The following is a 27,146-nucleotide window of genomic DNA, read 5'->3' as shown; positions in this document are numbered from 1 at the left end:
ACAAGACCCTCAGGTCTAAAGAGTCACCAAGGGCTGGGGAGAAGGCTCAGCAGGTAGAATACTGGCCATGCAGACATGAGAGTCTGTGTGTGTGTCCCCAGAAGCCATGAAAAAGTCAGATGCTGCAGGATGCACCTGAAATCCGAGTACTTCCACGGGCAGGTGGGGAGTAGAGACAGGAGAGCCCCTAAAGTTCATGGGCCAGGAAGCAGGGCGGGTGCAGCAGCAAAGGAGAAGAGCGCCTGTCTCAGAGAAGGTGGGAGGTGAGGACCAACACCCAAGGTTGTCCTCTGGACTCCACGTGCACGTGGATCATGGATCATACGTGCACACATTCTCTCTCTCTCTCACACAGAGAGAGAGAGAGAGAGAGAGAGAGAGAGAGAGAGAGAATAAAATATAAAATGAACGTGTCGTCAGTGTGGTAGGAAAGTCTAGATGGGAAGGCTGCGATTCCAGAAACTATGAATGTACTGTGGTGACCATACCTGCACCCTGTCTTTCTATTTCACATTAAGTCTGTGAGGGGCTATTTAGGCTTGCCAGACATGAGAGCACATTAAAGGAACATGGACTCAGAGGTACTTTGTTAGGTCAGCCCTCTAAGGCTCCAAAGTTTCCTGCAACACATGTGACCTTGGTCACTGCTGTCCTGTCCCCTGTGGGACTGCTTTGAATTAATGTCCTCTATTTCCAGATAACTAGTCAGAACTCTGCCTTTAGTTTTTTAACCCTTTTGTTACCGTTGTGCTCGTCGGTATTTGTGTGTTGGTGGTAGTAGTAGCAGTAATAGAAATCTAAATCTGGCATTTTATTACTGAAATAAACCTGTCAATCATTGCCGCCACTGTCCTTTGGCTACTTAAGTGGGCTGCCTGAGAGCAATACATAATACTCCCTCACTCTTCACCCCTGCACTGCAGTTAAGCCCCGCTCTTTCTCTCCCTGCAGTGTGCTCTACTGCTTTTTGTCCAGTCGTCTGGTTTTCTATCTGGCTTCCTGGCCTCGAGGCTTTCCCATAGCCTCATGCTCTACCATAAAAACAACAGTCTCTAACTGGGTTGGTTCTAACCGAGGCCTCTGTTCTCCACTTCATCCGAATGACTAGAAGACTCCTTCACCCATGTCTCCCACTCCTCTAGTCCATCGCCAGACTTCGCCGCTCCCTGCCTCTGCTCCCATTTCCTTACTCCTGCTCTCTGCCTGTTTTCACCAAGGCAGCCCTTTAACCTTACTTCCTCTTGCTTGACTCCTCCTGGCCCAGCACAGCTGCTAGGGACATGGTCTTTCTGAAGGCACCCTGCCCAGAAAGCCAGCCCCAGAACTAACAGTGTGACCTTGCGTGGGATAATAGTTCATAGCTCATAAATTGCTCCAAAGATTCCATGAGGTCATTGTGTAAGGTGCCAGGTACACAGCAACTGTCACCATCTTACCTCCCTGTTCTTTGCTGCCTACCCAGGAACAAAGCCTGCCTCCCGCTCCAGTCTAGGGAAGAGGGTGGCACCAGCAGGATGCCACCCCAGGAATCGGCTCGCCTCTGAGATGCACATGCTGTCATAGCTCTGTGTGTCACAGGGAATCGTCAGCCTTAGTACTTAAACTTGGTGTCTGGAAGATGAAGAGACTCTTAGCATACCATAATAAACCATTGCATAAAATGCCATTTATCACTTTTAATATAATAATCCCATTTTAGTGATTGGAATAGGCAAGTTCCCTACCCTTTCTTAAAAGCCAGACCTAAAAAGCCATACGTGCAAATGTCACTGAGCGGCTCCTCCCCTCCTTCTGTCCAACTCTGAGCATCGCCTCTGCCTCTGCGTCCTGCATCCTGACGGCCTGTGCAGGCAGCCCGTCTTTGCAATACTCAATCACGGACTGAATAAGCAGTGGCTTAGTCCAGCTCTCGGGCAGCTTGGCCGCTTTGCATTGCTTTTTTAATCTTCCTTTTCAAAGCAAGGTTTCTCAGTGTATCCCTGGCTCTTCTGGACTTGTTCTGTAGACCAGGCTGACCTCTCACTCAGAGAACCGCGTCCCTCTTCCTCTCAAGTGCAGGGACTGAAGGTGCGCACCATGCGTACCACCGCCTTACACCACCTTACTTTTTTACTTTTTACTTTTTACTTTGTTTGTTTGTGGCGCTGGGCTCAAATCTATGCCTTAGCATGCTAGGCAAGCACTCTTCTGTTGAGTGACATGCAGTTCACACACATGCATCAACATCTCTAAAGGTTGTGTCCGGGAATCCTGTCTTAACAGACTCACCCTAATGGTCTGATACATGCACTCAAAACAAAGTTTTAGTGACTTACTTAGATTCTGTTTTCTGGTGGCCTGGGAGAGTCCTGTGTTTTGTGAGTATGCTTAATTGATAAGCTCTTGGCACCTTGGGAGCTCTTAGTGTCCGTCCTGCTCCTGGGCTCCACAACAACGCTACAGCTTCTGCCACTTACAAAATCTGCTGCCACACTGTCTTCCTGTCTGCACCTTGTCACCTGCCCCAACCCTCTGTTGTACACTGCAGAGATTGAGCAAGTATCTGCTGAATGGATGGTTATTGTGTGTTTAAGTTTCATAGACTAATTGGGTTAATTTATAGCTTAACCATTTCATCTAGAAACTTACCTGAGCTGAGCTATGTTTAAAGGCTTAGACTTCAGTTTTTATACTGATTCAACTCACTTGGTGTAACTGATTGCTCTGAGGAGAACGGTTACCCAGTCTGTATGGGGATGGCTCCTCAGTTTTCACTTAGTGGTGTGGAAGGGGCTCTATGTAGTCAGCTGCAGTATGCTTCCTGAGCCAGCTGTTATTCAGTCAGTCAGGACTGATACCAAATCAGCTTTTTAGAATAGTTGTGACTAGCTATCACATAAGTATATTACATATACTTAGGCTTCAGGTATGTATTTTTTAAAACAACTTGTGTAAGAGTCCAGAATGTGTCATAGCATCCATCGACCCATGGTCAGTGGCAGGCCAGTGACAGGACTCAGAGTTCACCTGCCCTCCCCTGGGATCCCACGTTTGGGAGTGTGACAAGACAAACTTTTTGCTTTGTGTTTTGAAGACAGGTTCTCAGACTTTGTCAGCCACTGCTCCTTGAGTCAGCAGGAACGTTTAGGACTAAGACACTTCAAGGAGAGTGCTTGGGAATCAGCTCTAGCCTTGGAGTAACTTCGTCTCCTTGTAGTGTGAGCGCTACAGCACCTTGATGAGCTCTGACATGGCAGAGCTACTCATCCAACTGCAACTCAAAAAGCCATTCTAATGCATGAGTCAATGCAGCCACCACATATAAAAGTGTGCGTTTGTTTCTCTTCCCTGCCAGGTTTCTGTGATGGTGAAAACGACGGCCATGCGGAAGGTATGAACAGGTGCTGGGGTGGGATGCTGATGTACACGTATATACACATGTGAATATACACATATATCCATAAATGTACATATAGACATACGTGTATAAAACCTTTCAGTGCCTTGACCATCACATTTACGTAAAGGCTGCCAACTGTTACTTGGATTATGTATCTGAGATGCTCTAAGTAGCTAGAAATGATCAAAGCCCTGAGAAAGGAAATGTGGGACTAGATTACAATGGTCCCCTGTTTCCCAAGTCCATGCAATACCACAGTCACAAGGTTGTGCGGAAAAGCAAGAGTTGTAGCCACATGAAGATGGGAATTAGTCAGGCGCTTAACCAGTTGTTCCACGACCTTCTCTCAGCACTGCCTTGGCCCATTTAGAAAGTCACAGGGAGAGTGGCTGAGAGATTTAAGCAGTTCAGGGGAAAGGCAAGCTTGGGCTAAGGCTGCAGCTCAGATGCTGGACTGCCTGTCATGCCTGCGTGAAGCCCAAGCTTCACCAAATGAGCCCCAGAAATACTGGTGCACTCCTGTAATCCTCCACTTGGGAGATGGAGGCAGGAAGATCAGACGTTCAGAGAGAGCCTTGGCTACACATAGAACTTGAGACTAGCCTGGGATACATGAGATTCTGTCTCAAAGAAAATAAGTGAAAATTTATTTTAAGGTAAAATTATACATTTTACTGACATTGAGCTCGTTAAGCCAGTGAGACCCATGTTAGAGATACGCTGGTATCACTGAATGCCATCCACAGATGGGGCCCAGCCATGTTTACTCAGCCATTCAGTCCCTGGCACTGTTAAATCTTTATAAGCTGATACGCAATTTTCATAATCTGAAGCTGAACAGCTAAGTTAGTGTGAGTGTCAGAGACCAAGCTTGTGGAAGACATAAGCAAGGATGTCCCACAGGAGAGGCCGAGCCCTCTGACATCACCTTGTGCACTCCTTTTCTGCGCAAACCATTTTAGGTGTTGAGTAAAATCATAAAAACATGAAACATCTCTCGGGAGAAATGAAGACATGGTCTCAGGGCCTTTCCCAGTTAATTCTTCAAAGACTCCAACAGACCTGCATATGGGAAGAAACTACAGCGAATTCCTCAAAGGAAACAACCAGTTGAGGCAGGCAGCCTGTCTCTGCCACATTCCTGTAGTGGTCTCTTAGGAGCCTTTAAGTCACGGGGCCACCCTAGCCTCCCACCAAGCCTTCTCTGTATGTCTGTCCTTGTTCTCCTGCTGTCTTGAACTACAGCTGCTCAAAGCCGGTTGTTCTCGTCTACAGTTGTGGAGAGTCCCAGTGGGTCTGCGTGCTCCAGGCACTGTTTATTACGCATTACCCAGAAGCAGACCAGTCTTAGGACCTCACAGGGCTCACAGCTCTGAAGCATTTATTTAGTGATTAGAAAAAGAAAACCGCCAGGTAGTGGTGGCGCACACTTTAATCCCAGCACTCGGGAGGCAGAGGCAGGTGGATTTCTGAGTTCGAGGCCAGCCTGGTCTACAGAGTGAATTCCAGGACAGCCAGGGCTACACAGAGAAACCCTATCTCAAAAAACAAAAAAAGAAAAAGAAAAAGAAAACCAATGAGATCATAGACAAAATATACTCTTCAGAGAGGAGTAACCCAGCTGGGGTGGCCCAGAGGGAGTGCAGGACGCCATGCACACAGAGAGAAACAGAGAAAAGAAGGACAAGGGGCAAGGGCTTTGAAGTCAGGACTGACGGACACTAAGGCATACTCACAAAGCCTGCCTGCTTGTCTCAGCAGAGGCAGCCTTTGTCGCACTGGTACTGGGCGGTTAGCCATGATGAGGACTGTATCGAGCTGTGCCAGCGACTCTAATTATTTCCCAACTTTTACTGACTTACAAATAAAAGAAACTTAATTTTTATTTTAAATGCTTTTCTTAGAGTTCATTCTGAAATTTGGCTCCCATTTTGTTGATGGTTGTTCTTTGAGCTATGGTATCACATAGCCCAGGCTGGCCTTGAACTCCTGGTCCTGCTGTTTATGCTTTCTCCATGCTGGGATTACAGGCTTGTACCAATGCACCTAACTTTGATCTCAGTTTTAAGTGACTTCCTGGGATCTGTTACGCATCTTGTGAGGGCCAAGGGCAGGACAGTCAAGACAGTCACAGGGGAGCCCTACAGTCCCTGGAACCCTGAAGCCTCCCTCCCTCATGCTGAGCAGTCTCCAGGGTCTGCTGTGGAGTATCTTCCTGACATTAGATCACATAGTTTCTCAGAACTCACCTTTAACCTCTGGTCTGTGTCTGAGAACAAAAAGCCTTTACTTGATTTGTGGCTCAGCCTTCTTGCTGTCGTTGGTATGGCTCAGAGCATTAAAGCAGTCAGGGAACAGTCCCTTGCTGTAGAGCCATGAGACGTACGTGGATGTGTGTGGACATGGGGGAGGGGCACCTACACTGCACCATTTATGTGGAAGCCCAAAATTGGGTATTCTCCCTGATTACTCTCCACTTTATTTTTTGAGGTAGGATGTCCCGCTGAATCCATCACTTGCCTGTTTAAACGAGGGTAGCTAGCTTGCTCCGGGGAGCCCCTGTCTCTGCCCCTGTTGCTCTGGGATTTGCAGGCACCTGCCATGCCTACCTGGCTTTTCCATGGGTCCTGGGGATCAAACTCTGTCCCTTACTCTCACAGGGCAAGTGCTCTATCCACTGGGCCATCTGCCCAGGCCGCCTCATCTCCATTTGTTACCTTCTTTATGTGTCTTCTTGATTAGTGTGTACTTCACCACACCCCCTTCCCCACACCCGCAGGGCCCTGGCCAGGTCTCAGACTTGTACATTTTATTTCCTACTGCTCTTCTTTACCTAACCCACAGTCAGATAACAAGAGCATCCTGGCTGGTGCTTGCTACCGTGTCTTCTTTTATTTATCCCTCACTCTTGTGCTTGACTGTCCTTTGCTGTGTCTAAAGGGATCCCAGGGCACTCAACTCTGAAGCCTCGATGCTTGTCTGCTCCGAAGCAAGGATGTTTGTCTCTTCTGGGCTTCCCATAGATGTGCTGCCTTTGTCCCCTGGCTATTGATAGATACTGTCCTCACATTTGAATCCATTTCTTTTTTTCTTATTAAAGATTTATTTATTATATGTAAGTACACTGTAGCTGTCTTCAGACACCCCAGAAGAGGGCATCAGATCTCATTACGGATGGTTGTGAGCCATCATGTGGTTGCTGGGATTTGAACTCACGACCTTCGGAAGAGGAGTCGGTGCTCTTAACCGCTGAGCCATCTCTCCAGCCCTGAATCCATTTCTTAACCAGTCCTTCAGCCTCTACACTGACACACAAAGGGCTGGAGAGATGGCTCAGTGGGTAAGAGCATCGACTGCTCTTCCAAAGGACCCGGGTTCAATTCCTAGCATGCACATGGTGGCTCACAACTATCTATGACTAGTTCCAGAAGATCTGATGCCCTTTTCTGGTCTCCACAGGCACTAGTGTTCATATAGTATACAGACACACATAGGCAAACCGCCCATACACACAAAATAATACAATAATTAAAGAAAAACGTATGTTAAAAATAGTGTTTGCTAAAGAAATCATGTTCACTAGTCAGCGTGGCACATGCTTATAATCCCACCACTTGAGAGGATAGCTGAGAGCCTGAGGCCAGCCTGAGCTACGTGGCAGGTTCTTCGACAGCCAACCCTAAATGCTAAGAGCCATTTAAAAATTTTCTTTGCTTTGCTTTGCTTTGCTTTGCTTTGCTTTGCTCTCCCCTTTCCTTTCCTTTCCTTTTCTTTTCTCTTCTTTTCTCTTCTCTCCTCTNCTCTCCTCTTCTCTTCTCTTCTCTTCTCTTCTCTTCTCTTCTCTTCTCTTCTCTTCTCTTCTCTTCTCTTCTCTTCTCTTCTTTTGAGACAGGGTCTCTTTATGTAGCTCTAGCTGTCCTGGAACTTCCTATGTAAAGTAGGCTGGCCTCAAATTCACAGAGATTCATCTGCCTCTGTCCCTGCCTCCCTGGTGTGGGATTAAAGGTTTGCCGCCACCCCCTCCTACTCCCCCCCCCCAGCAGTTTTAAACAAGCTAATTTATTTGGCCCAGGTTGGCCGCCCTCTTCACTAATTCAATGAATATGCTTCTTCTCCCTTTTAGTAGCCGCCTTCCCGGGTCCGCTGAAAGAAGAGAATCTGTTAAATGTCCCGAAGCCACTGCCTAAACACCTGTGGGAGAGCAAGGAGGTGGGTGAGCTGTCCTGGGTGCTTGTCAGTCCTGGCAGCCTGCCCCGCAGAGGTGGAAACCAGACCTTGGGAAAAGGAAGAGAGGATTTATCTGGACACAGACACTGGAAAGAGAGTGGGGAGATCTGTCCCCCACGGTCACCGTGATCTGTCTGCGATTAGGGCAGTGCCCCTGGGGTTTCCTAGCTTTTCTGTGGATTTGCTAATTCTCGAACGGAAATTGTTAAGCTGCTCACCTTACATGGTCAGAAGCCCGGAGATTTGGGCATGAAAGGGCAGATGTCTCTGCTTTGGAGCTATCTCCAGCTCCTGTCGAGAACTGCTGTCATGCCAGATGATCATTCCTAAAATCAAAGGCCTTTGACCCAAGCTCTCTGAGAAGCAGCGATGAGTCATCTGTTTACTACTGATTTCTCTGTCACTGGCCTCCCTCCACGACCCTTTGTAAACCTCACCCACTGCGGAGCTCAGCTTAGCCTCTTTCTGTAGAGAGCTGTCTTGTGAGAAAGTCCTCCATCCACCCCTAGTGATGCCCAGATGCAGTTGGCTGTTTGGTCTCTGTGATTAACTACCCCCGCCCCCCTCTGGCTCCTCCCCCCTCGGGATCCCATTGGTCTCCACTTCCCTCCTCTTTCCCCCTCAGGATCCCATTGGACCGGCTTCCCTCCCAGCAGGATCACATTGGCCCTTTTCCACCCTACCCTCCCATTGGTCCCACCCCTTTCCTCCATCAGACTTCTCGGAAGTCTCTGCATCGGTGTGGTCTCGAAAGCTTTTTATAAATATGTGTTGATGTTTTAACTTTAGGGGCCTAAAAGAAGACAGATAATGGTGTGCAGGTGCATTCACAAATACCATGAGCCGCTCTCTCTGAGAGACAGGTTGTCTCCCTTGGTTAATGCACACTCTAGTTCCAGGGTCCTTTTCCTCTCCTCCCTCTCCCATTGCCCCGTTTTGCTTTTTGTTTTGCTTTTGCTTTTGCTTTTTTATTTCCTTCTTTTTCTCCCTTGCTAATTGAAAAAAAATTAATTTAAATCTAAATATGCAAAACATTTGCCTTTTTGAAGGAAGTCACATTTAACTAGAAGGTAAGTTAGTAAGGCATCGAGTTAAGAAAATGTGCTAATGTTATGTATACTTCTTGTCTGGAAATTTAAGAAATTTAAAATTCCTCAAGATGCCCTTGCTTTGCTTGGTCTCTCTTGGCCTCTGACTAGGGTGCCCAGATCCCCACTTTTCAAACACTTGAATTTGGCTGTGCACTGAGTAAGCCCAACTTTCTTTGTTCTTCCCAGATCCAGTCCCTGTCGGGGCGCCCTCGATCCTGTGATGTTGGGGGCGGCAAGTAAGTGACCTTCCTTCTGCTGAAGGTTTCCAGTCTTTCCTGCTCTGTCACAGAGCTGTTTATAAGCCAAAGTCAACTGCATTTGCATAAAATGTCTGTTCTCTTTGGTCCTCATAGTTAATGTTTTTGAGACAGTTCATTATACAGTTGACATAAGCCAGTAAATTACCCTGCAAGTGTTAGAATAGCTCAATAGACTCTGGGCATGTAGACCTTGTCTGGAAGAAGCAGAAGTGTGTACGCATCAGCCACAGCCTGTGGCAGGCCACAGCATCGGTTGACAGGAAAGGAAGACATGGGCTAATTTGATTGTCTACAGAGAAGTTGGTGTTTAAGTTTTGTGGAGGTGCTTAATACCTCTGAACTGTGCATACAAAAATGGTCAAAGCAGTAAATTTTATAATCTGTATATTTCACTACAATTTTTAAAAATGTATGAATAGAAAGATTTGCAATTTAAAATGAGTTTATGGCACTATGTATTAATTAATTTTGTTTTGTTTTGTGGCAAGAGTCTCATTATGTAACCCCAACTAACCTAAAATTAATTCTGTAGACCAGGCTATTCTTGAATTCACTGATACCATCCAGTACCTGCCTCCCAAGTGCTGAGGTTAAAGGTGTGTGCCGCCACACCCAGCTTAGTACGTGGGTTTTATAACAGACAGACTTACTTCCTAAAAGATTTTGGATAGATTATAAAAACATATACAATATAAAAATGCCTGGGATACGAACAGATCTAAAGCATTTGTGAGAAAGATAAGACTAAGAGAGAATAAAGAGGCAGAGGGATTGTGAGGCCGAGGTGTTGACACATCAAAGGAGGCTGGGGTGGGGGACTCGGCTGAGGACCCCAACAAGCTACTATTAGCGGAACCTTTGAAACAGCCGGAAGGATGGTCTCTAGTCTCTGAACATGTACCCACACATGCATTTAAGTAACTGATTAACTCATTAATTAATTGAAAGCACACCTTGGTTGACACCTCAAGCAAACCAACTCTCAGGCAGTCTGTTACCCCGGGGAGCTCTGGAGCTAGCATCTGCTAGGTTAAGGGGCTGCCTTGCTGCTCTCACCGGTAGCATTCCATCAGTTCATACAGATGGGTATTGACCAGATCCAGAAATAAACAGAACAAGTCAGTCCCTGCTTGTACCGTGCCAGTGTTCTTAGTGAAACAGAAAGGGAAAAGGAGGCAAAGCCAAGGAAGACGTGGATGAGCAGTGGGGGGATAGATGCTGGTGGAAGCCATCTGATAGGGTAATGGTGACAGAATCCAGTCTGAGGAAAGGAGACGAGCGACCCAGGCAGAGAGAACAGCAAGTGCAAAGCATGATGAGTATGGAAGCTGTGTAGTTGGAGTCCACTGAGACAGGACTCACTAGAAGGATCTGAACCATGAAGAACATTGCTTGCCTTACAGCAGATCTAGCAGGGACTGGAGCGATCGTAGCAACATCCGAGAAGTGACCGTTTGTATTTCTCCCAACTACAGAATCGTTTTGATGTCACTAATGACCAGGCTCGCATTGTTCACATCACAGTCTTCCTTAACCCACCTGGCCATTGCTCTTGTCCCAACCTTCCTTCCTACCTGCTGACACAGGAAGCTCTTGCAATGAGCTACTCACTGTCCTGGTTTTCTAGTGCTTGAACTTGACCTCTGTAGCTAGTTCTGAAAGACAGAATCCAGCCATCTAAAAGATAAGAATACATGCGTATTTCACAGCCTCCCTCCTCACTCGTCCACATGGCCCCATCTACTGCCAGGTTCTCCCCAGCCATGGTAGCCTCACTCTGGCCCTTTTACATGGAGAAGAGGCTGTTACAGAGCAGATTCGCTGACACCTCTCCTGCTATCGCCTCTTCTGCTATCAGGTGTGAAGGCACCTTGCTGTCAAAGTGGATTACTTCCATTTCCTGGCCCTCCCCTGAACTGGCTTTTCTGAGACCTCTCTCCACTACCTAGCATTCCCTCTGCTTCCCAGAATTTTCAGCTACAAGTATATATGTATAATTTATGTGTAAGGGTGTTTTGCCTGCATGTATATCTGTGAACCATGTGTATGCCATGTGTTGTAGGCCAAAAGAGAGTATCATATCCTCTGGAACTAGAGTCACAGATGGTTCTGAGCCACCATGGATGCTGGTGAACCTGTGTCTCCTAGGCAACCAGTTCTCTTAGCTCCTACGGCCTCTTTCTAGCTAGCCACACTTTTTGAAAGTAACCCAGCTTCTGCTTCCACTGTTACAGTTAAAGTGTCCCCCAGACTGTGAGTCACCTCCTCCAGTGCTTCCCTCCATGAGGGACATCCCAGCTGCATGTCAGACTCTGCAGCCAAGCTAAGGACCTAGATAGGAGTTCTGTTCTTACCTGTCTCCATGCCCATCCCCTAGTCTGTCATGGGCTCCAGTGAGTGGCTTCCCCAGGCCAGGAGCCAGGAATGTTCCTGAGTCCTGCCACAGATGTCTCCAGCATCCATCCACACTTCTTCATCCCTGTGCTCCCACAACACTGCACTCTTCAGTTTGGTAACTCAGCAAGGTCACTTGTCCCTTTACCTCCAGCCTCTGCTCATTGCCCCTCAGGTCTGACCACCCTACCGTCCTAAGGAAACTGGGTATAACTTGTTTTCTTAGCTCCCTCCCTCCTCCGCGTCCCCCCCCGCCACGTCTTTGTTCTCAGCCCTCTATCCAGCCTCGGGTGTTCTGTGCCTGCTTCCCCTGCCCCACCTCCAGTAGTCCCTACCCTCCTAACCTTAACCTTGAGTGGTTTTCAGTCATCACAGTCCCTAGACATACCATGTGCTTTCCTGCCTCCCTTTTGCCCCTGCTTTGGCCTCCGCCTACAATGGCTTTCCTGCCTGGCTCACCTGAATTCTTCAGCTTTCAAACTTAGCTTCCAATGGCCTCCAGGAAGCCTCCTCCCATCTGCTGGTCACTCCTTCCGTTCTAGATACCGTCAGGCTCTGTGATTGCAGGAGTAAGCTGATCATTTCACACATTGCACTCTTTATGACTGTCTCCTGCTTTATCGGAGTCTCCTATAGGCCCTGATGCCAAGAGTTGTGGCTGGTCACTCTCCACAAGATGTGCTGGGTTGAGTGACCCATTCCTTCTCACTTCTCTGGCTCAGGTGGTTTTCTTCAGCCCATCCTCTCTCATCAGCCACACTGCTCTGTCATGGATTGAGCTGGGACCCTGCAAGCGCTCCTGACCTGGCCTGCTGCCCCTCTCTGTTCCCTTAAGCCATCTCTCATGCTGCAGCCACAGTAGCATCTCTAGCTTGCACTTGGCTCCCTCTCTCCTATAGTTCAAGACTCAGTCTTCCCAACAACATCTTCCCTTCTGTTTCCTCCACATCTGCCTCTCCCTCTTCACCTCTCAACACCTGCACTGCCTGCACTGCCTCGGCCACACCAGGCATCTCGAGGTTCTATGAGCACCATGTCGTGTCCCACGAGTAGCCTTCCTGGACATGACTTTCCTGTCTTCGGCATCTCTTGCTTTTGTGCTCAGTGTTCCTTGTACCTTTTGACTGTACTCTAACCACTCCTAGCACAGCATTCTTCCTACCGCATTACAGCTGCCTGCTTGATTGTTCTGTTGTTCCTTCTCTGGACTCTAAGAACACGATTCCTTCATGAGTACCAAGAAGCCTTGTCCTTGAGAGGGCTCACTCCCAAGCTGCCAGAGTTCTAGAAACTGCAGGGACCCACAGTACACATGTACGTGTGACAGTCACATACCCACCTTCCAGCACAGAACAGGACTGGGTATTGGAAGGAAATATGAACTAAGGAAACTGGGTATATCTGCCAGTCCCGGTGTATGCTAATATAAGGCCCCAAGAATTCTGGGATGTCTATATTTGAATCCGATCTATTATAAATAAAGGTATGATTTGCCAAGACAGGAGGGTGTATTCCTTTGATTTATAACTTTGGAAGATTATGGCAGGAGCCAGGACAATGGCTCAGTGGTCAGAGCTTTTGCTGGGAAAGCTTGAGAATCCGAGTTTAAATTCCAGCACCTTTGTGAAAAGCTGGGGATGGCTGCACACATGGCTATAACCCTATTGCTACAGAGAGTGGAGACAGGAGGATTACTGGGGCCTGCTGCTTCCAGCCTAGTTCCAGGTCCAGTGAGACCCTGTGTCAAGGGAACAAAACAGAGAGTAACAGATCATGGTCCCTGACACCCTACCCTGGCCCTGGCATGTGTGCACCCCTCCTCCAGCGCACATAGACTAAAACAGATGCAGTGCTAACTGCCATTGCATTCTTGCCCGAGGTGTGCAAATATAAAGGACAGACCCAGCCATGAGCATATACCTTGCTTGCTCATCACTTCTTGGGCCTACCCTTGTACCTGGCACACAGTGATCAGTCAATGGTTTTAATCAATGAATGGCAATGTTTTCCTTATTTTCATGATTATGGAAACTTGCCTGGAGAAATGGCTCAGTGAGAAAGAGCACTTGTTTCTTGCTCTTACAGAGGAACCAATGGATGACCGACACCACTTGTCACTCCAGCTCCAGGGGTCCAACCCCCTTCTTAGTTAGGGTTACTATTGCTGTGATGAAACACCATGACCAAAAACAACTTGGGGAGGAAAGAGTCTTTATGCTGACAGTTTCATATAACGGCTTATCATCAAAAGCAGTGAGGATGGAAACTCACATAGGACATGAACCTGGAGGCAGGAGCTGATGCAGGGGCCATCGAGGAGTGCTGCTTACTGGCTTGCTCCCATGGCTTGCTAAGCCTGCTTTCTTATAGAACTCAGGACTACCAGTCCCTGGGTGACCCCATCATAATGAGCTGGGGCCTCCCTCATCAATCACTAATTAAGAAAATGCCCTACAGGCTTGCCTACAGCCCAATCTTATAGAGGCATTTTATCAATTCAGGTCATCACCTTTCACAGGACTTTAGCTTGTGTCAAGTTGCCATAAAACTATCCAGCCTAACTCTCTTCTGCCCTCCAAGGCCACCTGCAGTCCCATGAACACACACACACAAATGCACACGTCTAATACAAAAATAAAGTAAATCTTTAAAAAGTAAAAATTGTTATGGCTTTTTAAAAAAGATTTATTTATTTTATTTTATATGAATACACTGTAGGTGTCTTCAGACACACCAGAAGAGGGCATCTGGATCCCATTACAGATGGTTGTGAGCCACGATGTCCTTGCTGGGAATTGAACTCAGGACCTCTAGAAGAGCAGTCAATACTCTTAACCGATGAGTCATCTCTCCAGCCCCAAATTGCTATGTTTTTAAAGTTTTTGAACATTTAATTGAAACAATATATCCTGGAAGGTATCTATCTAGTTGCCCAACTAGATATGTGTATGTGGTTTGGGTAGCAAAAATAATTTAGCAAGCTAGCAAAAGGAACTCTCAATATGATGTAGTGTTTTACATTTTATATAGTGACTTACGGTTTGCAAGTAATCTGTCTCATTTAACATGGAAGGAAATTTCAGACTGGAGAGACGGCTCAATGGGTGAGAGCACTGACTGCTCTTCCAGAGGTCCTGAGTTCAATTCCCAGCAACCACATGGTGGCTCACAGCCATCTGCAAAGGTATCTGATGCCCTCTTCTGGTGTGTCTGAAGACACCTACAGTGTACTTACGTATAATAAATAAATCTTTTTTTAAAAAATGTAAGGAAATTGCATTCCAGAGAGGGTAAGCTGACAGACTGCGTTCTCATGAGAGGCACCCCTCATGGGTCTCAGTCATCAGCAAGGAAGAGGCAGCATTAGCATCCCATTTTCCCACAGCCAAATGCATTGTACAAGTAATGCTCTTTCTCTTCTTTCAGTGCTTTCCCACATAATGGCCAGAACACAGGCCTCTCACCCTTCCTGGGGACCCTGAACACCGGAGGGTCGTTACCAGATCTAACCAACCTCCACTACTCGGCACCCCTGCCGGCCTCCCTGGACACCAGCGACCACCTCTTTGGTAGCATGAGTGTGGGGAACAGCGTGGGCAACCTTCCAGCTGCCATGACTCACCTGGGAATAAGAACCTCCTCTGGTGAGTAAGGGCCTCGGCTGTGTCCCCTGCTGTGTGTGTTTGGTGCACCATTGAATGAGAGCCACTACATCCTTGTACTGGCTGGCTTCTGCTCTAGGGGCCCCATTTCTGCTTGTTTGATAAGCTCTGGAGCAGTTCTGTCGCACCTCCTCCTTCCCTGTCTTCACAAGCCCATGCGTGCAGAGAACTTGGGGAGGAACGTTTGGGAGTGGAGAAAGAGGCACCATCCCAGAGCGACCTGCAGTTTGTATCAGCACATGGTGATCTCTGATCATTTCATCCTTCCTCAGCTCTCCCCAGTTCCCCGCTGGACTTCAGAAGGACAGTACCTTAAAGTTTAGAAAATGTACAATGGGTGTGATGGAAATGTTTATGCTTATGTAGATGAGGTAGAAATCTACAACAGTTCAAAAATATTCAAGTGTTCAGAAGTGCTTAGGGACGTGGTACTGGCTGTACTGGCTGTAATATGATGTAGTGTTACTGTGCAGGCTTGATTGTCCCCAGCCCAGACCCTGTGTTTCCGGAAAGATGACTTGAGGTTGAACCAACGCTCCTCTTGTCAGCACCCAGAGCAGGTGGTACCCCGTCCTCCATCCACCCCAGTTCATGGTGCCTGCCAGAGATGGTGCTGAGGAAAGTTCCATCTGGAAGGGCCCCTCAGTGGCCGGACGTCAGTGGGGGAAGTGGTTGCTGGTTTCCACTCTGTTTAACTGAGGCTCACCAGGCAGAGCAGAGCCTGCCCACCAGGAATGACCCCACCAGGTTCCCTGCCTCAGCTGCAGTGGGCCTGCAGTGGGGCCGTGGGTTCCTGCTGAGCAGCGTGGCTTCAGCTCTGCACAGCTGGTTGCAGAGCCCACTCTTAACTTTTATTTCAGGAGAGCATTTCTTGAAGGAGGTACCATTTAATAATAAACTGTCTTGTATCTCTTAAGGTGAGTTTTGATACTTTAGAAATCAAGTCATGTGTGTGCAAACTCACTGTCAAGAGTGAGTTCTGAAGCCACACAGCACTGTCTTTGATACAAGATATTTCAGACTGTTCCAAGGGGCCTGGGTTGCACTTTAAGAAGACATAGGTCTCATGATTCTGAGTTTCTTTGATTTATTTCACAACAGAAACTCAAGCCCATTAAGAGTTCTTTCTAGACTCAGAATTACCCTTTTAGATGAATTCTCTCTCAGTGAACAGTGATACCCAGCGTCACTGAAACAAAACACCGTTGCCATAGCTCCCTCAGACCTTGAAGAAGCTGGCACTGTAGGCTTTGTTTCTAGCTGAGAACCTCGTGTTCAGTCATTGACAGTCACCCTCTTCCACGCACATCATTTTATGCAGAACACCACGTAGCTTTATAGTGTCTCTTCCTTAAAAATGTATGGTACAGAGGCTACAGAGATGGCCCATTGGTTAACCCTTGCCTCTCCTTTCAGAGGACCCAGGTTCAGGTCCCAGCACCTACACGATGGCTCAGTATCCCCTGTAACTCCAGTCCCAGGGGATCTGATGCCCTCTGTTGGCTTCTGTCAGCACTGGGCATGTGTACAGTGCACATGCATACATGTAGGCAGGTACTCATACACATAAAATAAAAATATGTATATATCATAAAAATATAGAAAGCTAAGGCAGGTCCATCACAAATTTCTGGCCAGCCTAAGTTTCTCTTCTTCTCTCCCCTCCCCTCCCTCCCCNCCCCCCCCCCTTCCCTCTGCTCTTCTTCCCTTTTCTTTCCTTTTCTTTTCTTAAGCCTGGAATACATGCTTTTGAAATATATTTAGACTTTCTTTTTGAATGAGACTTCTTTTATAATTGAATTCAGATTTCTAGCTCTCCTTACAGTTTAAGCTACCGACGTCTCACCTTTTCTTAGACTGTAGCTGTTGTTGTTGTTGCTCTTGCTGTTGTTGTTATTGTTATTGTTGTTGTTTTGTTTGTGGTTCAAGAGATTGAGCCCAGGGCCTTAGGAATTCTAAGCAAGTTCTCAGCCACTGAGCTATCTATCCTGGCCCCACAAACAATTTTTTTTTTAATCAACACTAACACACATTTCTGCTCCTTAACTTTTAGCACAGAGCAGTGGACTGAACTAACCGTGGGTGTGGCCTGTCAAAGCAGCAGCAGCAGCTCTCTTGTTCACTAAGAGAGGTGCTGTTTGTGGGTGGCTTGAGCCAAGCGCCAAGGATCCAGCAGGGCACAGGACAGGGTCTCTAGCTTCCTGGACTATGGAGACTCCATCCCCAGATGGTCTTGCTAATACTAAGATTCATCCCCCTTCACCTCAGAGAAACAAGGGACTAGCAGAAATGTCCTTTCCCCTGAGTTGGGACACACTTTTAACAGACAGTTTATAAGGAAGCCCAAATCAAAGAGTGAACTTTAAGGCTGAGAGGTCTAGGGCAAGTATGTCCTCCAATGTTCACAGAGGACCCAGGCCGTGTGAGGACAGATGCTCGTAGAGGCTCTAGGCTGTTGTCTAGCCTGAGGTTCTGTTCCCTGAGTTGAGCCTGAGCTCACCTCCACCCGAGCTTCCCCAGGAATGGTTTTGTCAATCTTCTTCCTCTTTGGGCACAGAGATTCTTTTCTCATCCAGCTGGCTGCTTGGCGACAGCTCTCTAAGTATGGTTTCTTTTCCTTGTCATTGGTCCACCTGAGACATTTTCAATAGGAGAGCTGCCCAGAAGCTCTTGCACGTAGAGAGAGACTGTGCAGCTAGTAGGGACTTTGCTTTACTTTGATCCAAAGTCACCAAAAGATCCTTGTAACTCCATTATCTTTCAGGTCTCCAAAGTTCTCGAAGTAACCCTTCCATCCAAGCCACACTCAGTAAGATGGCACTCTCCTCATCCCTCAAGTGCCACCCGCAGCCGTCTGTGGCCAACGCCTCTGCTCTGCACCCCTCCCTCCGGCTCTTCTCCCTTAGTAACCCGTCTCTTTCCACCACAAACCTGAGTGGCCCCTCGCGGCGCAGGCAGCCTCCAGTCAGCCCTCTCACGCTCTCTCCTGGCCCTGAAGCACATCAAGGCTTCAGCAGACAGCTCTCTGCGACCAGCCCACTGAACCCGTATCCTGCCTCCCAGGTGAGAAAGATGCTTCTGCAGCATCTCCAGTCAGCAGGCTGGACAGTTGACGACCTAATATCTCTGGGCTGGTCAGGATCTGGTCAGCGTTGTCACACTGCGCATCCCTGAGATGCATGCAGTCCCTTGCAAGTGCACGCTTCTCTTTTTCTCAGAATAAGAGGGGGGGGGGGTGTGCATTTCTGATTTTATAATAGCAGGTTTGTGATGTTTATGCCTGAAGTAAATATTAAACTATTTTTAGTCATTAACTCATAAACTTGGGTCTGGGGAAAGGGCTGGGGTATACAGAATGAAAGGCAGTTCAGGCTAAAGTTGCAAACTTTATTTTTTTTTTTTTTTTAAATCAATCACTTACCTAATAACTACAGCAAATCACAGAGAAAACCCCCCGAAACACTTGGTGTTCTGACACTTCAATAGTGGATTAGCCTCTTCCCTCAGTCCACTAGATACGTGAGAACCAGTACTCTTATTATATAAAAGCCTAGTTGTAATGAGACTGACAGCTCTCCAGAAGGAGTCTGCTTAGAAAGAGGCACATCTGGAACCCTCAGCCATTGTGGACGTGGAGGACGTGGCAGTGGCCTCGCTGGCTTTGCTTTTACTCTAAACTCTTAGGGTGGGCCTTCTTGTCATAATCACTGGTAAATATATTTTTGACCCATTTGCCATACACTAGATCCATTATAACTTCAGTAACTAGTCCCTGCTTCGTGTAAATGAGTAATGGTTTACCAAGAGGAGTTGTTAGAACACAAGGGAAGAAGTCTAGATGATCTGGTTAGTCATCACTCTACTAGTTACTGGCCAAGGGATTTCTTCTGGAGAAGATGAGAGGGCATTTAGTAAGTTAATTTTTTTTTTTTTGCTTTTAAAAATTATTGGATTTGTTTTAGTTTTTCTTTGTAAGATTATTTTACAAGCTACAAAAGTATTCTTGCTTTCTAGATATATTTTAAAAGTAGAGAACATTAACTCTCTAATATTATTATTTGTTTAATGTTTAAGTTTAGAAACTGCACATGGTTTCAAATGGCAAATGGTTCTGAAGGGTGTGTTTTGAAATAATAGTTGTCTCCCCTAACTCATTAACCACATTTTTCACTGCCTGGAGTTGGCCATTTCCAACCATTTAGCTAATCTCTTTGGTATAAACATGTTATTTCGTGCTTATTTTGTTTTGGATTTTTGCTGATCCACATTGGCTAATGACATCCTGCCATCCAAGATTGGGCTTCAGTATTCTTTCAGCATTCCCAAGCCCCCCACACCCCATACCTTGCTCAGTTTGCTCATTTATTGTCATTTCAGTGAGAACAATATGTGGTGTTTGTGTCCCTGTGGCTGCAGTGATGTGGTCGGACTCTTGACCCCACGGCACAGCACAGGAAGAAATTACAAAGTGAGCATTTGGTTTGCTCCAGATGTTAATGCCCGCTCTGTTGAGTTGGTCATCTGGTTGAGCTAGCTGAGCACCTCTAGTTCAGGCCCAGACTCTTGGCATTAGAGTAAGCTTAACCCGTGTCAAACAGATCCTGTGAGCCTTGGGGTGCAGTACAGGTGCCTTGGCATGAGTGTAAACTGCTTTTATTCTGCCTTCCATTTAGTAACTAGCTGAGCTAGAGAGGGGACTCGGCGGAGGCCTTCCCATCAGGTGTCCGTTGACTTACTCCAGGGGTAGGCCTCCGACTGAGTGACGTCTCCCTCCCTCTCTGGAGGCTTCTGGATGTTCTCTCATCTCCAGCATGTGAGACTTTGAGATAATGTGCCTTGGAATGAGTCTGGAGGGTTTCTTCCCACTGCTCTCACTGTGCCCTCTCATTTCTCCTCTGTCTGTTTGTCTGATGTGTGGGACCTGGCGCTACACACAGATCAGAGGACAACTTTGGGAGTCGATTCTCTCCCTTGACCATGTGATTCTGGGCAGTCACTCTAGGGTTGTGAGGGCTGGTGACAGCCTTTACCTGCTGAGCCATCTTGCTGGACCCTCTCTTTTTTCTTTCTGGAAGATTTTTGCACTATTTTTCAAAAGTTCTTTCTTGTTTTGTTAATGTTCACCATGCCTCTACTCTCTGGGCCAGCATCAAGGAGGGAGGCTGGTTGCCCTCACAGAAACTCTGACCAGGGGTTGATTTCAACCATTGCTTATCCTGGTCCTGCCCCTCACACCTAGAGTTAAGTAGGGACTGAGTCACGTGACTCGTGACTCAGGTTACCTCTGGCCTTCCTTGTTGGTGGCTTTCTTTGTTTCTGCTGTTTTACAGATGTGGTGCCATCTTCTTTTCTCCCATGGTCTTCTCCCATTAGTGTTGGTCATGATTTTGGTTTTGTCTGGTAGTGCTCTCTGCTGTTAGCGTTTTGTTAGTGTCTTGTTTTAGTACAGGATGGTTGTGCAGCTACCTTTTCCAGTCTTCTGTCTCTCACCAGCCGCCGTGACTTTAGAAAGAAAACATTATTTGCACTGAGAAAGCAGAGGAAATTGGCTGTATTCTTGTTTGATTCAGCAATAGAAATGATGCCGATAGGAAATGCTTTCCGGAGCATGAGGTGGAGATGTGATATGAAGGGCTTCTCTCAGCATCACAGGGAGAGCCCAGCTTCTCCTCTCACCAGGCCTTCCTAACCCTGAACCTTAATACTTGGAAGCTAACAGGTCATGTGTTTGTTTCACAGATGGTGACCTCAGAGCAGAGCCCACTTTCCTTCCTGCCCACAGACGCTCAAGCCCAAGTGTCCCCACCACCCCCTTACCCCACATCCCAGGAGCTGCCTCAGCCACTCCTACAGCAGCCCCATGCCCAGGAGCCCCCAACTCAGCAGCCCCAGGCAGCCCCCTCCCTGCCACAGTCAGACTTCCAGCTCCTCACTGCCCAGGTAAGTCATTGGGAGCGTGGGGGTGGGGCTTATTTCAGTCTGAACTCCAGCTCTAAACCATTACCTCCTTACTTCCCAAAGGGCTCAGCTTTGACCAGCTTCTTCCCAGATGTGGGCTTTGACCAACAGCCCATGAGGCCCAGCCCTGCCTTTCCTCAGCAGGTAAGTGGCCGCTGCTGTCCCATCTCCTTTATGTATAAAAGGCACCCCTCCTCTCATTCAGTTGTGTTCCACAGCCTGGAGGGAGCACCTTGCATCTTCCCTCCCTCAGTACTGATGTGGCTCCCCATGCTGATGCCTTGTGCAGGGTCAGGTCTCAGCAGAGGGGCTGTTTGAACAGTGAGTGGTGGATTTTCATAGCACTCTAGTCATAGAGTTAGACAAATAGTTTAGTCAATAGAGCGCAAGGACTAAAGTTCCAGCCCCAAAACCTGCATTTAAAAAAGAAGTAGACACCAGGTGCATCACTGCACACCTTTAATCCCAGCACTTGGGACATAAAGACAGACAGATTTCTGTGAGTTTAAGGCCAGTTTGGGTACCAGTTCCAGACTAACCAGGGATACATAATAAGACCCCTTTCAAAAATGGGAAGGGGTGACAGGGGAGATGGCTCAACAGATATGAACACTGGCTACTCTTCCAAAGGACCCAGTTGTGGTTCCCAGCACCTACATGACAGCTTACAACCTCCGGGAACTCCAGTTCCAGAGGATCTGACACCCTCTTTTGGCCTTCTCAGACACTGGGCACACGCATATGGTGTACATACATAGATGTAGGCAAGCACTTATGCACATAAAAATAAACCTTTTAAAACCAAAAGATAAAGGAAAGAAATTCCTGGTGTGGTTGTGCAATGCCCATAACCCTGTCACTGGGAAGCCAAGGACAGACGGTCCCTAGGGCTTCCTGGCCTGCTAGCCAGGTCTAGTTGGTAAGTTCTAGGCCAATGAGAGACCCTGCCTTAGATTTAAAAGGTAGATGGCATCTGAGGAATAAAACCCAGGGTTGCCTTCTGGCCTCTAGAACGCACAGTGCATGCGTGCGCACGCTCACACACACACAGTACATGCGCGCGCACACGCTCACACACACACAGTGCATGCGCGCGCACGCTCACACACACAGTGCATGCGCGTGCACGCTCACACACACACAGTGCATGCGCGCGCACGCTCACACACACACAGTACATGCACGCGCACGCTCACACACACACACACACACTGACGCACTTATGCACATCCATTCACAGTGGCCATAGCAGCTAACTTATCAGTCTCCTATGTCGGGACTCTGAAGGATGAGGAGACATACCCGCCCCTGGAGCAGAGTTAGAAAGCAGTGTAGCCTTGTGCCAGCAAGCCTGGTGCTGCACCCAGCTCAGGCCGTGGCTCTCTAGGAGAGCTGAGCCCAGGACCAGGGTGGGGGAAGTTCCCGTCACAGTGTTTTCAGTCAGTCACTTTCTTTTGCTTTTATATTTTTACACCTCGAGATCTTAGTGTTTGGTAAGGATACTCAGGCTCTAGAATGAATTAAAAAGCGAAGGAAGGACGGGCCCAGCTCCAGAATGTAATAACAGTAAATAGTAAAACAGATAAAAATGCTGGTGCCAAGTGGGCTCTGGCAGTGCCTTGTGGCGAGAGCAGGTAGTTCTCACCTCTCTGCCATTCGCTTCTGTTATTTTTGTACTCTGTGGTACTGGGCGGCTGACCCAGGGTCTAACACATGCCAGGTAAGCACTCTAGCCCTGAGCTACACCCCAGCCCTACCTCGCTGTTTCATAAAGACGAAGCCCTAGCAAGCTAGGCGAAGGTCATCACTCTCCTCAAAAGTGCCGGAGCTTGCTTCTGAGACATTGTTTTTTAAAGGTTTTAAAAAATAGTTTCAGCATAGATCCCTCAAAGAGACCCCAGTTATAAGCCGCCCTCACAGGCCTCGTCCTAGAGAGACATTGGTCGGCGGGAAGGGAAGGGAAGGGAAGGCTTTCTCTCTCTCTTATCCCCAGAGCCAGAGAGCCTACTGTTTCCTTGACCACAGAGGGACCTCTGAGGGGCTCGCACAGGCCTTGGTGAGGCTGAGGAGCGGGGATATCTGAGACTCAGAGTCTGAACTGTGCCTGCTGTGTCTCTTGGGGCTGTGTAGCAGGCAGAGTATAGGCAGAGAAAAGTCACCCAGTGTGGTCCTCACGGACCCACCTGAGTACCAGGGAATGTTGTACCTGTGGAACACACTACAGAGCCCTCCGGGATCCTAGATGGGACTGTGGGACAGTAGGGACAGTCTGCCCTTGCTCACACACCTCAGAGGCAGAGCCGCTTGCCTACAGTGTGGCTTTCTTTGCTTCCAGGTGCCTTTGGTACAGCAGAGCCACCGAGAACCACAGGACTCATTCCACTTGAGACCAAACCCATATTCCAGCTGTGGCAGCTTCCCAGGTACCATCCTGACAGGTGAGTGTGGGCCCCGCCCCAGCTTCATTGCTGGTCTCCTCTCCTCTCCGTGTTTACCACTGTGCTGTGCCGACAGGTTAAATCATGCAGCATTAGGTAAATGAAATCCCCCGCCTCGGCCTGACTTTTTTTTTTTTTTTAATTAGGTATTTTCTTCATTTAAATTTCCAATGCTATCCCAAAATTCCCCCACACCCTCCCCCCCTTGGCCTGACTTTTAAGATACAAGTGTTAGTCTCGGGTGATTAAAAACCATTGTGGGGAGACCTACAAAACATCAAAGACTTAGCTGGGCATGGCAGTACACATCTGTCATTCAGGCACTTGGGAAGCTGAGATAGGAGGGTCCCTTGAGGTTGAGGCCAGCCTAGGCTACAAACAGAGTGAGGCCCAGGGGCAAGAGCCATGGGCCTGGGAGTGGCCAGTACCTGGGTGCTCGCTGTCCTGTCTGGGCATGTTGGGGACTGTCACTCTTTAGAAGCCTTGGTCCTCCTGTCTCCAAATTTCCTCTCTGCTCCTTTCAGAAGATACAAACAGCAGCCTGTTCAAAGGCCTTAGCGGGGGGCTGTCGGGCATGCCCGAGGTCAGCCTGGACATGGACACCCCGTTCCCGCTGGAAGAGGAGCTGCAGATCGAACCCTTGAGCCTCGATGGACTCAACATGCTAAGTGACTCCAGCATGGGCCTGCTGGACCCCTCTGTGGAGGAGACGTTTCGAGCTGACCGGCTATGAGCACAGTGCAGTGGAACTGGGGAACTGAAATGGCCAGAGAAAGCTGGGGTGGAGCCAGCAAACACCCTGCCGGTGGTCACAGCATAGAGAGAGCCGCTGCCCCAGGCACTCCACTGAGCTCAGCCAAGGCTTTGCTAGACACAGCTGCACTCTTCGGCCCATGGCACCAGTTGTATTGCTGCAGGCCAGCTGCTTTGGAGCTTCCGGTGACCAGGAAGCTGACCATGTCACCCTTAATTCTCTTAATTGGCCATCCAGTCAGTCAGTGTGTAAATGTAGAAAATGCTGTGTAGCACGTCAGTGCTCCAAACCTCAGCTGCCCATCAGCACTGAAGACGGAACGCTATAGGAGGCAGTTGGGGACCTCGGGCCCATGGAGTTGGCTCAGTGTCACACAACGGTACCAGAGCACCATGATGCCTTTCTGTCTGACCGCCAAGGCCAGGCACCCCTCCAGCTGGTGGGTATTCTGGGCCCAGCCATTGCTCTGTCCAATGGCTCACTTAAAATGAAGAAGCTTACCCAGCCGTCCCAGGGCAGGCTTAAGTTAGGCAAACCGAAGGCAGTTTGCTTCCTCCCGGTTTGTGATCTCTTTGCTGCTGCTTCCTGTATGCGCACCTTTTCCTCACAGACAGGAGGAGAGGGAGACTACAAATGTCCTTGGAAACAGGATGAGCCTAAGGAGGACAGCGCTCCTAGGAGACTGGAAGAGGAAAGGGAGGCTACAGGTGTGTCACCTGCACAAGATGCCCTCCCTCTTAGGCCTGCCACCCTCCAGCCCACTGGAAGGAGCTGCTGGGACTTGTGTTAGTGCAGGGCAGCTGAACTGCCCTCCTCCTCCCCAGTTGCCCTGCAGACCTCAAGTTTAATGCAATGCCCACTAGACTGTAAGCTCCCAGAGGGCAGAAACTGTGCCTTGTTCTGTATTGACCCCTCGTGCCCACCAAGTGCCTAGTAGGAGTGCATGTACCCAGGGATGGAGGAGGAGAGAGGGACTGTGCCTCGTGGTGGGGCGGTCTAACCTGCAGCTCTCTCTGTCCCCTGCCTTAGCTCAGAGCTTCACCTTTCAGACTCACTTGAGTGTGCCTTAACACTAGGTGATCAGACCTGCCACTAGGCTCAGCGCCACTCCTCCTTGGGAATATGTCCCTCAGCAGCTAGGTGGACATCATCCAGTGAATGCATCCAGAATGGCTGATCACACCAAGCCACAGGAGTGTGGGGCACCTGGCATCCAGACTGGACCCCCACAGCAAATTCTTCTATTCAGACCCATGGTTTTTTTTTTTTTTTTTTTCCTAAATTGCTTAAAATAGAGGTGCAAACTTTGAGGTTAAGAAATAAGGCCTGGTCGGGCGGTGGTGGTACACGCCTTTAATCCCAGCACTTGGGAGGCAAAGGCAGGCAGATTTCTGAGTTTGAGGCCAGCCTGGTCTACAAAGTGAGTTCCAGGATAGCCAGGGCTACACAGAGAAACCCTGTCTCAAAAAACCAAAAAACAAAACAAAACAAAAAAAAGAAAAAAAAGAAAAAGAAAAGAAAAGAAAGAAGGCCTGGTTCACGAGACTCTTGTTATTCATTAACACGTCACACACAGTAAGTAATCTAAGCAGATTCTACCACAGCCTGCCTCCTAGCCCCACGTGGGGAAAATGATGTGCACCCAGCACAGGGGGAGGAGCCAGGGTGGGGAAGAGGAGGACCCTGGAGGAGAACCTTTGCATGACACCTGCTCCCCTTCCTGTGACATGGGCTGAAGCTGAGGCTCCATGGCTGTCCCCACCCAGGAGGAGAGCAAGGGAGGAGTAGAAGGAAGCTGACCCATCTGTGCCTAAGGCAAGGGAGCCTGGAGACCCCACACCGTGGCTCTTCAGACAGCCGGGTGGAGCCTCACCACCCGGGTGGATCTCACCACCCCATACCCTGTTCCTGAGGCTTTCTCCAGCCAATGGGCAAGCACTGGATAGGGGGAAGGTTGAAAAAAAAAAAAAAACCCCAAAAACCAAAAAAGACAATGTAGCACTGAATTAAATCTGCCCGTAGGCCCATCAGCCTGATCTTTTCATGTGTGTAGCTTTAAGCCACTAGAGAGCCTACAGGTCTACATGGTGTTGAGTACAGCAGGAGACTGCGTTGCCCTGCTGCAGTCATGTGAGCCTGCACTCCATGCTGCCTTTGTGACTAGCCTGTCTTAGGCATCAGCATTGAAGTGGCTACCAGCTTCCCCAGACCTCTCTTCAGTGTCTTCTCTCTGTGCCACCAGCTGCCCTTCCCCAGCACTGCAGGGTCGTGGGTTTTAGCACGTGAGTGTGGGGAGAAGTGAGGGTCAGCTTTCCTTTGCCCTGCTCCCTTCCCCCAAGTCTACTGTAGATTATCTGGGCCGAGAGGTCGTGTATTCATGCTCGTGCACATATCTGAAGACATTTCCTGTTGGGCTCTTCTGATTTATGCACAGATGGTTCCCAGTGTTCCCAGTGCTCCAGAACAGGGCCATCCCAGCAGCTAGTCAGACTTCCGGCCAGTGTCCTAACTCCCGGCCTTTTGTTAAGCAATATTGAAAGATCGGACTTTGTATAAAGTAGCTTCCAAGTTTTATAATGCATCATTTTACATCTTTCATAATTAAAAGCAGCACAATATGGTTGTATCTGCTCTCCGTGTTTCTCTTCGGCCTCGGGTGCAACGAAGGGCTCGGTGGGCAGCTTCTCCAACCATCTCTGCCTCCTTGGCTGGCCGTTACTGATCTGCAACCATGGCTGAGTCCTGAGCCAGCCCTTCCTGAGCCTCCTCGTTATGTATGAAAGGCGCACAGTCCTGTTAAAACTGGGTAACAAGGACAGGGCTCCCTGGATGGCTCAGTCTCCTGCCTCACCCTGCCAGTTGCCCCACCCCTTAACCCAGTTGTTCTGTCCCAGTCCAGCGCTGACTCCTCTCCCCGTGCCTCTCTTTAGAGGCATGCCCTCTCAGCCACACCGAGTGCTTGGATTAGGGGTGACTCCTGAGA

The 27,146-nt window shown here is 48.5% G+C and overlaps 1 protein-coding gene across 1 annotated transcript in view; it reads left to right on the top strand.

Moving 5' to 3' along the window:
* The window catches only part of Crtc3 (CREB regulated transcription coactivator 3), a 104,443-nt gene extending 77,654 nt beyond the window's left edge, over positions 1-26,789 (top strand). Inside the window, exons 7-15 of the mRNA XM_021168643.2 lie at positions 3,335-3,370; positions 7,503-7,588; positions 8,884-8,933; positions 14,778-14,995; positions 17,778-18,076; positions 20,753-20,953; positions 21,035-21,115; positions 23,307-23,409; positions 23,934-26,789. Coding sequence (XP_021024302.1) covers positions 3,335-3,370; positions 7,503-7,588; positions 8,884-8,933; positions 14,778-14,995; positions 17,778-18,076; positions 20,753-20,953; positions 21,035-21,115; positions 23,307-23,409; positions 23,934-24,142 — 1,283 coding nt within the window. The 3' untranslated portion in view covers positions 24,143-26,789. The remainder of the gene's footprint in view (positions 1-3,334; positions 3,371-7,502; positions 7,589-8,883; positions 8,934-14,777; positions 14,996-17,777; positions 18,077-20,752; positions 20,954-21,034; positions 21,116-23,306; positions 23,410-23,933) is intronic.
* Positions 26,790-27,146: the final 357 nt, after the last annotated feature.

Source organism: Mus caroli, chromosome 7 (genome assembly GCF_900094665.2).
Source record: "Mus caroli chromosome 7, CAROLI_EIJ_v1.1, whole genome shotgun sequence".
Classification (NCBI taxonomy): domain Eukaryota; kingdom Metazoa; phylum Chordata; class Mammalia; order Rodentia; family Muridae; genus Mus; species Mus caroli.
Note: the sequence above shows the minus strand (reverse complement) of the source record. Positions and strands in the feature narration are given on the sequence as shown.